The 13,282-nt window shown below is 37.4% G+C and overlaps 1 protein-coding gene across 13 annotated transcripts in view; it reads right to left on the bottom strand.

Annotated features, from left to right (window-relative positions):
• Positions 1-13,282, bottom strand: part of CEP192 (centrosomal protein 192) — a 192,651-nt gene that overhangs the window by 125,939 nt on the left and 53,430 nt on the right. For all 13 annotated transcript variants that reach the window (XM_030925757.1, XM_030925749.1, XM_030925754.1 and 10 more), the window contains 4 exons: positions 12,090-12,219; positions 10,664-10,794; positions 3,094-3,919; positions 2,886-3,012 (listed from right to left, as the gene is read on the bottom strand). In XM_030925757.1, the coding sequence (XP_030781617.1) occupies positions 2,886-3,012; positions 3,094-3,919; positions 10,664-10,794; positions 12,090-12,219 (1,214 nt within the window). The remainder of the gene's footprint in view (positions 1-2,885; positions 3,013-3,093; positions 3,920-10,663; positions 10,795-12,089; positions 12,220-13,282) is intronic.

The following is a 13,282-nucleotide window of genomic DNA, read 5'->3' as shown; positions in this document are numbered from 1 at the left end:
ATGATAAATATAAAGACTTCACAAAAAGGACATGTCATCACATCACTGTGGACAATAAGTGGGAAATCTTAAATCCGATTCCCCAGGAGGAAGTGAGCTACAGAAATTAGAGCACAAACATGCTATACAACACTATGCAGCCATTCAAAAGCATGCTGTTCCAGCCTTGGTTCAGAAAGATGTCCCTGCTATACAACGTGAAATGAAAAGATCAGAAAGTGACAAACAGTGAGTCTCACATCTATCTGCAAACACACCAGGGTTACTTCCTCATTATTCTGTTCATCAGCATCTTTCACAGGGCTGCCAGCAGAGACGCAAGGAGCGGGAAACAGGACTGCACCTCTTGAGGGAAAGCGGCAAAGTCACAGTGCAAAAGAGCACAGGGGATAGGAAATAAGTGTCAAGCCACCTTTGGAAACAGTCTCCACACCTATGCTCTGCTGGTTAGTTTGAATTCAGCCCTTCACTTGACTGGATTCCCCATCTTTCTTTTTTGTACAAAGTTCAGAATACTCAGCTAGGCAACGGACGCACATGGAAAATTCAAATTTGAATTCTGAACTTTTAAAAAGTCCAAATTAGCCAGGTATGGTGGCTCATGCCTGTAATCCCAGCAGTTTGAGAGGCCGAGGCAGGTGGATCACGAGGTCAGGAGATCGAGACCATCCTGTCTAACATGGTTAAACCCCATCTCTACTAAAAATACAAAAAATTAGCCAGGTGTGGGCTTGGTGCAGTGGCTCACGCCTGTAATCCCAGCACTTTGGGAGGCCAAGGCAAGCAGATCACGAGGTCAGGAGATCGAGACTATCCTGGCTAACATGGTGAAACCCATCTCTACTAAAAATACAAAAAAATAAGCTGGGCTTGGTGGCGGGCGCCTGTAATCCCAGCTCCTCAGGAGGCTGAGGCAGGAGAACGGTATGAACCCAGGAGGTGGAGCTTGCAGTGAGCCGAGATTGCGTCACTGCACTCCAGCCTGGGCGAGACTGTGAGATTCCGTCTCAAAAAAATAATAATAATAAATAAATAAATAACTACCCGGGCGTGGTGGCAGGCGCCTGTAGTCCCAGCTACTCAGGAGGCTGAGGCAGGAGAATGGTGTGAACCGGGAGGCAGAGCTTGCAGTGAGCCGAGATTGCACCACTGCACTCCAGTCTGGGCACAGAGCAAGACTCTGTCTCATGAAAATAAAAATAAAAATAAAAGTAAAAAGTCCCAAATCAAGACGGTATTGTCAAAATACCAGTTAGTAAGTTTCTAACCAATGGCAACAAAGTATTACTTACCAAACTGCTTCAGGCCTTCTCTAGCTCCCCCATGACATGCACCTACATGGGTTTCTGTATCCACATGCACACCCGCACACACGCACGCACATACACACAAACACATACACATAGCATGATATAGCACGGAAAATGTTCTGAGTCACTGGATGATGTGTTGTATTCATTTGACTCCTTTGGTTAACAAGAACAAATGCATTTAGGTGAAATTACCTAAAATAAAGAAAAGTGAACTGCAAGAACACATGCAAAATAAAAGGGGAGACATACTGAAAGGGTTTACCACATGACAGAGCAAAGTAACAATGAAGAATCAACACAGACATAGAGCCTAATACAATTATTAGACTTGAAAAATAAAGAATTTTGGCAAAAACTTGCAAAAACATCAAGTCAATTCAAAGCCAAAAAGAATCAGGCTAGTCTCAGATATCCCTCTAGTCTTCCATAGGGAGAGTAAAGCAATACCGGTAAGAAACAAAAGGGAAGAATGTGTAAGTCAAAGATTGTAAACATACTACACCGTATCACAGCCAGATCATCTTCAAATTCGCTTTGGGCTGGATGACTAGTAATATAGCTGTTAAAATATGCAGGCCGAGCACAGTTGCTCACGCCTGTAATCCCAGCACTTTGGGAGGCTGAGGCAGGTGGATTACCTGAGGTCAGGAGTTCAAGACCAGCCTGACCAACATGGTGAAACCCCATCTCTATTAAAAATATAAAAATTAGCCAGGCATGGCGGCATGTGCCTGTGGTTCCAGCTACTCGGGAGACTGACGCAGGAGAATTGCTTGAACCCGGGAGGCAGAGGTTGTAGTGAGCCAAGATTGTACCACTGTACTCCAGCCTGGCCCACAGAGTGAGACTCCATCTCAAAAAAAAAAAAAAAAAAAAAAAGCAATCAACTATTCAATAAGAAGTGACTGTGTATATATATATATATGAATGTCTCAAACTGAGGCATCCATAAGGAGTCACAGAAAGAACTAAACTCTCCACTGACATTTAGCACCAGCTGAACCATACACACCATGTCGCTTCAGATGAACATGAAAACTTTAATGGCAGCCTGGGAAATAGCTAACAGGTATCTTTGAAATCTGATATTTTGAAACAAAGCAAAACTATATTTAACATATTTGATAATTTTGCTGGTTAGGCAAATTTTTCCTTTTATTAGACTCTTTCAATAAATACATAAAAGATCTTTTATAAAGCCATAAAAGACATTCATAAAATTAAAATTTTATGAACAAAGTTATTCAACCCAATATCATTTAGATAGCAAAAGTTAATATACAAAGTATTCACCAGAAGCATCAAATGAACCACGACAGATCCAGTAGGTAGTAACATTACTAGTTTTCTTTTAAATTCAGAGAATGATTGTTATAATGAGTAAAAGAAAAAGCAGTATGCAAAAATTTGCATAGAAAAATAGCCAGTAAGAAATTCACAGCTTACGAGAGTTACCTTTGAGAGATGAATGCATAGATGAGTAATTTTTCTTCTTTACACATTTTTCCCCTATTTCCTATAATGAGCACATATTTTTATGTTTATTTTTTTAAAAAGAAGGTACACACTTACCCTGATGAACTTGTTCCAGAAATTTCACTAGGAGAAGAATGACTCAGTGGTGATGTGGAAGGTCTGAAGCTCTCCTGCTCATCCTCTGAGCCACGTCCACCATGCTCAGGAGAGATACTTTTCAAATCTATCAGAAAGGGGTATTTTCCAGTGAGAAGAGAAAATAAACTGTAATTTTATGAATGTGACCAACAACTCAGACACTTACCACTATTTTTAGGTGAGACTATGCAATGGTTTTCAAAAGTCACATGCTTCTCACTGTTGCTTATTTCACTGACACACTCATTTTGCCTCTGATTTTCTCTACTATCTCGTATTTCTTCACACTCTTTTAACAGACAAAGGGATGTTATTCTGGAGTTCCTCACTGATGAATAACTATCAGATGGAGTGGAAACTGAGATAGTTTTTTCATTGTTACCAACATCTTGTAATTTGTTGTCAATGGAACATGTCTTCCCATCAACTACTGCACTGCTATTCTCTCTCATATTTGTAATTGAAATTGAAGACTTTACGGTTCTAGATGACTCTTGACTCTCTCTCTCTCCATTTTCAACATAAACAATAGCTGCTGTGTTTTCTTCTGGTTCCCTCACACTTACACTAGTAGCACTTAAGTCCACTGTATGAATGTCTTGAGTAATTTGTTCTTTGGGCAAAGATAAATCCCAAGTATCAGACATACCAGTCCTTGAAAAGTTTTCCAATGCACTTTCATATCTACTAACTTCGGTTTTTTTAAGGTATTTCTCCATATCAAATGCATTGGATCCATTACTTTTTTCTAAATCATTAGGTAAGAAATGACACACGTGAGAACAGTCCTTTTGTTTCTCATCTTCCTGAAAAGTCTTGTCTCTGGTTTTATTTGAAAGTGCCTTGATCATAGCAGCAAGTTGGGAAGGATCAGTATTAACTGATGCCTCTGCAATGGCTGACGCAATGGTGCTGATCCTAAGCACAGAATCACCACTATCTGGTAGCTTGTCTTTGCATCTTTGGGGTGTGTTGCTCATAAATAAAGTGTCCTAGAAATTAGAAAATTAAACATCAGATAAATTTACCCCAGTTTCATGAACATTCATTAGTCCCCCATTATCGCTGGGAGATGCGTTTCAAGACCTCCAAGTAGATACCTGAAACCTCAGATAGTACCAAATCCAGCCTGCCGTAAATCAGAGCATGTTTCTGTTCCTATCTTCCACCCACAAATGTAATGCCTTTTCCATCTTAACTAAGCACTTATCACTCACTGTGGCTGGAACGTTTGAAGTCTGGAGTGCAAAGCATGAATTTCTCTATCCTTCTTTGTAATTTCACATAAAGAAGATCATTCTTACCATAGGTCTCAGCAACTTCAGTATTTTTTTTTCTTTCCTTATTAAGTCGAGAACCTTCACCTTTTCACTTGAAGGAAGCACCTGACAGCTTCTCTTTGGTGTATCCAAACTGCAGGCAACACTACTCTTGCACTTTGGGGCCATTATGAAATAAGAGTGACTTTAACACAAGCACTGCAATATCACTAGAGTTGATCTGATCACCAAACACTACTAAGTGACTAATAGGCAACAAGTGAATACAGGTGGAGAAGCTGGACAAAAGAAAGAGTCACATCCTACCAGGATGGAGCAAGTTGGCGGGAAGATTTCATCATGCTACTAAGAATGACATATAATTTAAAACTTATGAACTATTTCTGGACTTTTCCACTGAATATTTTTGCACCACAGTTGACCATGGGTAACTAAAACTGCAGAAGGCAAAACTGTGGAAAAGACGGGGCTATTGTATTAGTTTGATCTTTATAACCACGATGTAGGATTTAATGGCAACAAAAAAATTAAGGGAATACCAGTTAAATATCCTAATGAAAAAGAGAGCTGCCATCAACTTTAATTATATAGTACCAGGTTATTTACCAAATTGATTATGCTTTGTTTTTTAAAAATCATCAGGAATGAAAGACATGGTAAAATTGAATCAGATAATAATTCAAAACCAAAAACTTAAGATACTGAGATTGAAAAGCCACTGAGTCATTGTGACTACAAGTATAATTCTTGGTAATTTCATTCAACTGATAGAATTATTTGTAAGCAAGACATAAATAGGAACCATGAGTAAAAAACTGAAATGGGCCCAACAGTTAAGAAACAAACTATTTAACAACAACAACAACAAAAACACATGTTAAGACCTCTGCCTCCATTAATAGCAGACTAGGTAAAGCAAACCAACCTCCTGCTAAGGACAATTAGAACTGAATAGCATATGCAAAAACTTATCTTTGAAAGGACTAGCAAGTTTAAAAAGCAGTGTAAATTTATGGGGCCAAAATCTAAGAGAAGAAAGCAACCCAGAGAGGTAAGCCCAACACGGGGGATACTGTTCCCTAAGCGTATCTGCTGCTTCAAGAAAAGGCTAAGCAAAGTTGTTCTTGTGGGAATGCAGGTATAAAAAACTGAGTCTGCCAATGAATGACTGGCACTGGGGGATTAGGAGGTGCGTGTGTGTACATGTTTGAGGGAGAGAAAGATACCACAGTAAAACATCCATGCTTTGGGATGAGACGACAAAGGGATACACTCCAGCCGTAAAGGTAAATCAGCATCTGACCGGTTCTCATAAGGATGAGGCTCAGTTCCAATCAGCTTGATTACAATAAATGCATGAAAGTGATCTGCAATTGCTAGTGTTCCTTGTTCCCTGTCAGAAGCAGACATAAATCTAGTGTGGAAGACATCATCTCCCTTAGCCTCAAATTATTCAAAGATTTTTCCTCTAAACTGTAGGGTAAAACAAAAGCTACCCAAGTACATCACAGTAAGACGGATAAAAACCAAAGAGAAAAATAACAAAAGACCAACAGCCAACTTTTAAAATGAAATGACATGAAAAAATACATTCGAAGTGCTGAAAGTTGCTCCTAACAATCCTATAGCAAGAAAAAATACACATCAAGAATAACAGGGAGATAAAGACATTTCAGAGAGACAACAAACAAAATTCATTATCAGCAGTCCCTTATAAAAAAAAAAAAAGTAAGGATATTCTTTAAGAAGAAAACTAATCTGAGATGAAACATCAGAAGTATTGGTTATTTATAAACCATCATCATATCTTATTGGGTTAAATACAGAAATAAAACATAATACAAGAAAAGCTTTTTAAGTATGGAATAAATTAGTATTTTGTGATCCCTGGAATGCCAAGTAAGACATTTAAAAGAAAACAAAGAATTTTTACTAAACATCAGTAAGCCAAGACACAGGTTATAATTATTTGGGTAATCATAATATAAATATATATAATTACCAAATCAACAGAGGAGAAAACTGGAATCATATAAAACTCTTAAACGATCTCAAAGAATGCCAGAAGAAAAAGAACAAAGTCTAGGTGAAACAAATAAAAAGCAAATAAAGTGAGCAGATTCAAACCCCCATGTATTGGAAATTCCATTAAGTGTAAGTAGAAAGCCTGTAATACAGTCTGAATGCCCCTCCAAATCTCATGTGGAGATGTAATCCCCAGTGTCACAGGTGAGGCCAAGTGGGAGGTGTTTGGGTCATAGCGGTGGACCCCTCATGGCTTGGTGTTATCTTGGGGTAGTCAATGAGCTATCCTAAGACCTGCTTGTTTAAAGTGTGTGGCACCTTTCCCATCCCTGCTTTGGCCACGTGACGTGCCTGCTCCCGCTTCGCCTTCTGCCATGATTGTAAGCTTTCTGAGGCCTCCTCAGAAGCCAAGCAGATGCCCACACCACACTTCCTATATAGCCCACAGAACGATGGGCCAGTTAAATCTCTTTTCTTTATAAATTACCCAGTCTCCGGTATTTCTTGATAGCAATGCAAGAAACAGCCTAATACAGACTGCCAGACTGGTTGAAAAACAAAATCCAACAGTATGTCCCTATAACATCTGAAATATAAGGACACAGAAAGATTAAAAGTAAAATAATGGCAAAAAATACAACATGCTAACACTAACCAAAGAAAGCTGGTATTGACATTGTTAATCTCAGACTAGATTTAGGAAAAAAGCATTACTACACACTGAGGGAGACATGCTCAATAAAGGATTTGATTTGTCAGCAACAATAATTTTTATGCACCAAAACAATTTTATGAAGAATTTAATGCAACAAATTTTATGTGCAATTTGTATGCACCTAAAAATATAGCTTCAAATGTTTAAAGCAAATGTTGATATACCTCTAATGATTAATGAACAAACCCACAATCATGGTGGGAGATTTTAAAAGAACAGCACAATAATTTTAAGAATGCAGGCAGCTTGAGCATCCCGATTTAAATCAATCTCACCTAAGTGAGACAGACATTAAGTCACATAACAGACATTCCCTAAAGTGTACAGAAAATAATTCCAAAAACTGAACAAATGCTGAGCTATCTATCATACTTACACAAATTTCAAAGGTCTAAAACTAAACATTCTCTGACCACAGTACATTTGATCTAAAATCAGTTATTTCAAAAATTAGAAAATCTCCTACACGCATCTGATGCACTTACACCACTGAAAAAGCAGGAAGGCAGAAAAATAAGCACACTAGGCATCTGTCTCAAAAAGTCAGAAAAACAACACATTTAATCCATCGAAAGTAGAAGGAAAGAAATGAAGACCAGAAAATATGAAATAGAAAGACAAACAAAATTGAGAATAAATAAAACTGACAAATTAACAAAACTGAAAGTATCTGGTGAGACTAAGTAAAAGAGAGGCAAAACAGTCAATTATAGAAATAACAAAAGAGACACAGCTTAACAACCTAAAATATTAATCACAAGAGGATATTATGGTCAGCATGATAGTAAAATAAATTTTCAAGTGTAGCGGAAGATTACAATCTCTAGAAAACTACAATTTACTAAAACTGACATAAAAAAATTAAAACATCAGAATAGTACTACAACTATTAAAGAAAACTGAATCTGCAATTAAAGGCATTAGATAAAGAATATACCAGACTCGGCTGGGTGTGGTGGCTCACGCCTGTAATCCCAGCACTTTGGGAGGCCGAGGCGGGCGGATCACGAGGTCAGGAGATCGAGACCATCCGGGTTAACACGGTGAAACCCCGTCTCTACTAAAAACACAAAAAATTAGCCGGGAGTGGTGGCAGGCGCCTGTAGTCCCAGCTACTCGGGAGGCTGAGGCAGGAGAATGGCGGGAACCTGGGAGGCGGAGCTTGCAGTGAGCTGAGATCATGTCCACTGGACTCCAGCCTGGGTGACAGAGCAAGACTCCGTCTCAAAAAACAAAAATACATAAAAAAGAATATACCAGACTCAAGTGATTTCACTAATGTATTCTACCAAAATCTTTTAAAAAGCACCAACCTTACAAAAACTCTTCCTGAAAACAGAAAAAATGAGACCAGTGAAACCTAGATACCAAAACCAGACAAGAACATAATATGAAAAGTCATTCATCTCACTCACAAAAATGCAAAATTCTAAGCAAACTATTAGCACACCCAATCCAATGATATATCAAAAGATAACACATTACAACCCTAGTGAGGTTTATTCCAAGTATAAAAGAATAGTTTAATATTCAAAAACCATTTGACAAAATTCACATCAACAAAACAGAGCAAGCTCAAGTTCTTCTTCACAGAAAAGCGTCTGACACCAACACAGAATCAAACACTAGTGAACAGAGAAGACCACTTTGCTGATCCAGTAATTTAAAACAAAAGCCTTACAGCATGCATCAAATGTAAAGATGAAATACCAAAACAGAGTTCCCACTGAATCAGGGCAACCCAACATCACGACATCAACACTGTTCTGAGGTCCATCCAGTCAAGGAAGGCAAGACAAAGAAACAAAGGTATAAAAATTAAAAATGAAGAAATAAAACTTCTATTCTCAGATGAAAAACTATATATATAGGAAATCCAAAGAGTTGATAATTAGAGTTAATAAGTAAATGTGCTGGATATAAGGTGAGTATATTTAAAAAACAAATACAATTGTGTATTTGTTTAGCCAAAACAAACAGAAAATAAAGTTAAGAAACATAATATTAAAATAATGTTTCATTTGATAGTACAACAGGGTCAAAATAACTGTACATTTAAAAATAACTGAGAGTATATAATTGTATTGCTCATAACACAGAGGATAAATGCTTGAGGGGATGGATACCCCACTTACCATGATGTGATTATTACGCATTGCATGCCTGTACCAAAACATCTCATGTACCCCATAAATATATACATCTACTATATACCCACAAAAATTAAAAGTTTCAACAACTTGGGAAGAAATGTAACAAGATGACGTGAAAAATCTGCACAAAACTCATAAAATACAACAAGTAATATGTAAGTTTCATGGATTAGAAAAACTCAGTATTATAAAGATGTCAATTTTACTGTTCCATAAATTAAATTTAATCCCCAAAAAAGTCCAACAGGGTTGTTGGTGGTTAGTGGTTGGTGTGTAGAAGCTGACCACGTGACTGCAAAGCACACCTGGAAATGTAAAGGGCCAAGAATAGCCAAGATACTTTTAAAGAAAAATACGAGAGGATTTACTCTTCCAGATATCAAGACTTATTATAATAAAGTTACAATATTCAAGTGTCATCTTGACACAAGATAAACAGACCAAAGAAGCACAACAGAGACCCCAGAAATATACCAACAGTGTCATGGAATTTGATTTATGACAAAGTTAGCACATAAGAGAAATAATGAAAGCACAGCCTAATCGACAAATAAAAATACCATTAAAAACGTGAAAAGGCAAGCCACAGACTGGGAGAAGACACATGGAACACTCATAACTGACAAAAGGCTCCTATCCAATGTAAAGAACACCTACAAATCAAATCAAACCGTCCATTGGAAAAATGAGCCACAGACTTGGACAGGCACTTCACAAAATAAGCCTCCAAATGACCAGCAAACATGAGCACGAACCAGCTTTATTAGTAATCAGAGAAATGCACGTGACGACAAGAAGGCCCCACTGTGCACCCACCAGAATAACGAGTAAAGCCACATGCTGGCGAGGATGTGCAGTGACAGGAAGCACACGCTCTTGAACAAATCTATATGGTACAACTGCTCTGGAAAACTGTCAAAACCACTGAAGTGAAGTTATGCAAACCCCACAACATACACACACAACTCACATGAATGTGTGCACACTTCCCAGGTACTAGACTGTCCATGGAGCATTGTTTTATAATTGTCCAGCGGTGGAAATATTCCAAATGTTCACAAATGGATATAAAAGCAACAGAATATTCATATAACAGAATACCATACAGTAACAAAAATAAGTTTCTACGATACTCATCTAACAAATGTAAGGTGAGGTGAAAAAAGTCAAAGAAAAGGAATACATGCCACATGGTTTCTTTTACGTGAAGTTCAGAATCAGATAAAATTAATACAGGGTTAAAGCTCAGGCAACCGGAGGCGGCAAAAAAACTTGTTTCTGGGCTGTTGGCAATGTTCTTTCTTGATCTGACGTGTACACAAGTGTATGCCTTGTGATCATTCATTCATTGACTACAAATCTGTTTTATAAACTCATTTGTGTGTATATTATATCACAACAAAAACTTCAAAATAAAAATTTAAAAGACACTTGCAAGAAATTTGAAGCCAGGAAAGAAAACATGCTCAACGGCATATATTTTTCACAGGTGATCTCGTCTTGATCCTATATAAGAACTACAACAAGACAATCTTAGATTTCCTTACGAAAGGCTTAAGCTACCTGTGTTTTGCCTTTATCAGCCATTAACGTCACATCATTTTCATCCACTTGTGAAGTACTCTTCACTGCTTCAACCTGAAGTGTAATTGATCCTTCACTTAGCTGTGCCTGGGACTGTTCATTTAAATCTCCTGCAGGAAATATATAATATTCAACTTGTAAGTATACGCTATTTGGCAAACACAGTCTGTGGAATAAGGATCAGGCAAAATGACTAATTACCAAGGAAGATGTCTTTGTACCCCAAATGTCAGCTGCCTTCACTAAAACAGTTTAAATGTATAGACATTTGGACAGAGAACAACAACATAGTTAATTTGGCTCGATGCTGCAGAGTCCAAACTTTGAAGGAGGATTGTGAATTTTAATATCTCCCTTGCAAATGCACATATAAACTCATTTAATATTTTTCAGCTTTAAACATTTCACAAACATACAATAAGTTGAATTTAAAACTGAGCACTACTTGGTCGGGTGCAATTGGTCACGCCTGTGATCCTGGCACTTTGGGAGTCTGAGATGGACAGATCACTTGAGGTCAGAAGTTTGAGACCAGCCCGGCCAACATGGTGAAACTCTGTCTCTACCAAGAATACAAAAAATTATCTGGGCGTGGTGGCGTGAGCCTGTGATCCCAGCTACTCGGGAGGCTGAGGTGGGAGAATCGCTTGACCCAGGAGGTGGAGACTGCAGTGAGCCAAGATCATGCCACTGCGTGACAGAGAAAGACTCCATCTCCAAAAAAAAAGAGAGAGACTGTCTCAAAAAAAAAAAAAAAAAAAAAAAAAAAAAAAAAAAAAAAAAAACAGAGAGAGAAGAAAAGAAAGAAAGAAATAAGTGAGTGCATCTTTAGAGAAATGGAAAATGAACTGACTTTGTATACATGGACCCTCTGTCCCAACTTCCCTACTGGAATACAGGCTTTTTAAGGAATGGAGCTTATCTTATACAACTTTATATGATATGTAGCACAAGACATTGTACTAACAAAAAGTAGCTGCTTGATAATTCTAAGTTGACCAAGAACATCTGATTAAAAATATTATAGACACTCATCATAAAAATTTATCATAGATTATCACAGTCTAAATCTCAAAACATCTCTTAAAAGTCAACCTAAATAATAAACATATCTACAATTAATTAACTCAATAATTCAACATCCAACATTAACTAGCCCATTTGAAATTATATCATTTACTGTGGTTTTCACAAATTTAGGTAGATTTTGGCTGACTTGTTTCCACTTTAGATTGAAAAGGATATATGGGGTTACATATGAATCAAATCTATAACCAACACTGAGAAACTACAAAGTGTTACATACATTTTCACTCATAAAGAACATGGTCACACATTTAACCCCTAAGTTACACATTTAAGAAAAAAAAAAGATTCCTAACGGCCCCTGCTTTGAATCCATTACCTGAATATAGATCATGGTTAAGATGAGTCATTTCTTTTTCCAAATCACCTCTCGATGATACATCAGATTTTCTTATTAAGGCAATAGGTTCTCTCTTCTCTGGTGATCTAATAAAATAGCCAAATGACGGCTACAAAATAATTAAATGTAAATTATTTCTTTGATTTTCAACTGCTTTGAGAAATTCTAGACTATTTTATCTAATAGTGGTAACACAGCTAAATGACATCAAAAAATTGTTCTTCCCACTTAACCTCAAATTACTAGAGATGGCCTTCAAAGGTCCAGGTAGAACCTTTCATTTCCTTAATACTAGCTACCTTTTAATCATGAGAACTCATATTGTCAAATAAATTGCCCTTACTAAGAAATTCAAATTAAAACAACACAGAAATGAGGCCGAGCACAGTGGCTCACACCTGTAATCCTGGCACTTTGGGAGGCCACGAGTTCAAGACCAGCCTGGCCAACTTGGCAAAACTTCATCTCTATTAAAACTATAAAAACTGGCTAGGGATGGTGGTGCACGCCTGTAGTCCCAGGTACTCAGGGGGCAGAGGCACCAGAGGTTGTGGTGAGCTGAGATCAAGCCACTGAACTCTGGCCTGGGCAACAGAAGAGCCTCTGTCTCAAAAAAACAACACAGAAATGATACTTTATTCCTCCAATAATTATTACTGAACACCTATTATGTGTTAAGCACTGTTTAATCATCAGTAACACATTAATGAGAAAAAAGATAAAAACTCCTGCTTCCTGGAAATTACAATACAAATGTACTTTCTTTTATAGAATAAACACATCCTTGAAAAACGTGTATTAGGATTAGGGACGCTCCTACCAACTTGCATGAAAGTTTCTGGAAGGTTTGCATTCAAGGAGCTTGCTAAAGAGTAAGCAGTTTCCACTTGGCTTTCTTATACAGCAGTCACGTGACAGAACTAAAATGTCAACTCATTAAATGCACTCAATTTTTTATTGGTCTTCACTTGGGAATTTCTTCCCTTGATTCAGTAACTTGAATGCAAATAAACCTTCACTACTTATACCAAGACAAAAATTCCAAATAATAGATCAATTGTTTTTCACGATCCAGTGCTCTGTCCATCTTATCTTCCCTTACTATAATTCTATTAATAAGGAATTCAGTTACTCTTCAACTTCTGTCATAATCTCAAAGTCACAATCAATCC

This window comes from Rhinopithecus roxellana, chromosome 21 (genome assembly GCF_007565055.1).
Source record: "Rhinopithecus roxellana isolate Shanxi Qingling chromosome 21, ASM756505v1, whole genome shotgun sequence".
Lineage (NCBI taxonomy): Eukaryota > Metazoa > Chordata > Mammalia > Primates > Cercopithecidae > Rhinopithecus > Rhinopithecus roxellana.
The sequence above is the reverse complement of the archived record's forward strand: the minus strand, read 5'-3'. Positions and strand labels throughout refer to the sequence as shown.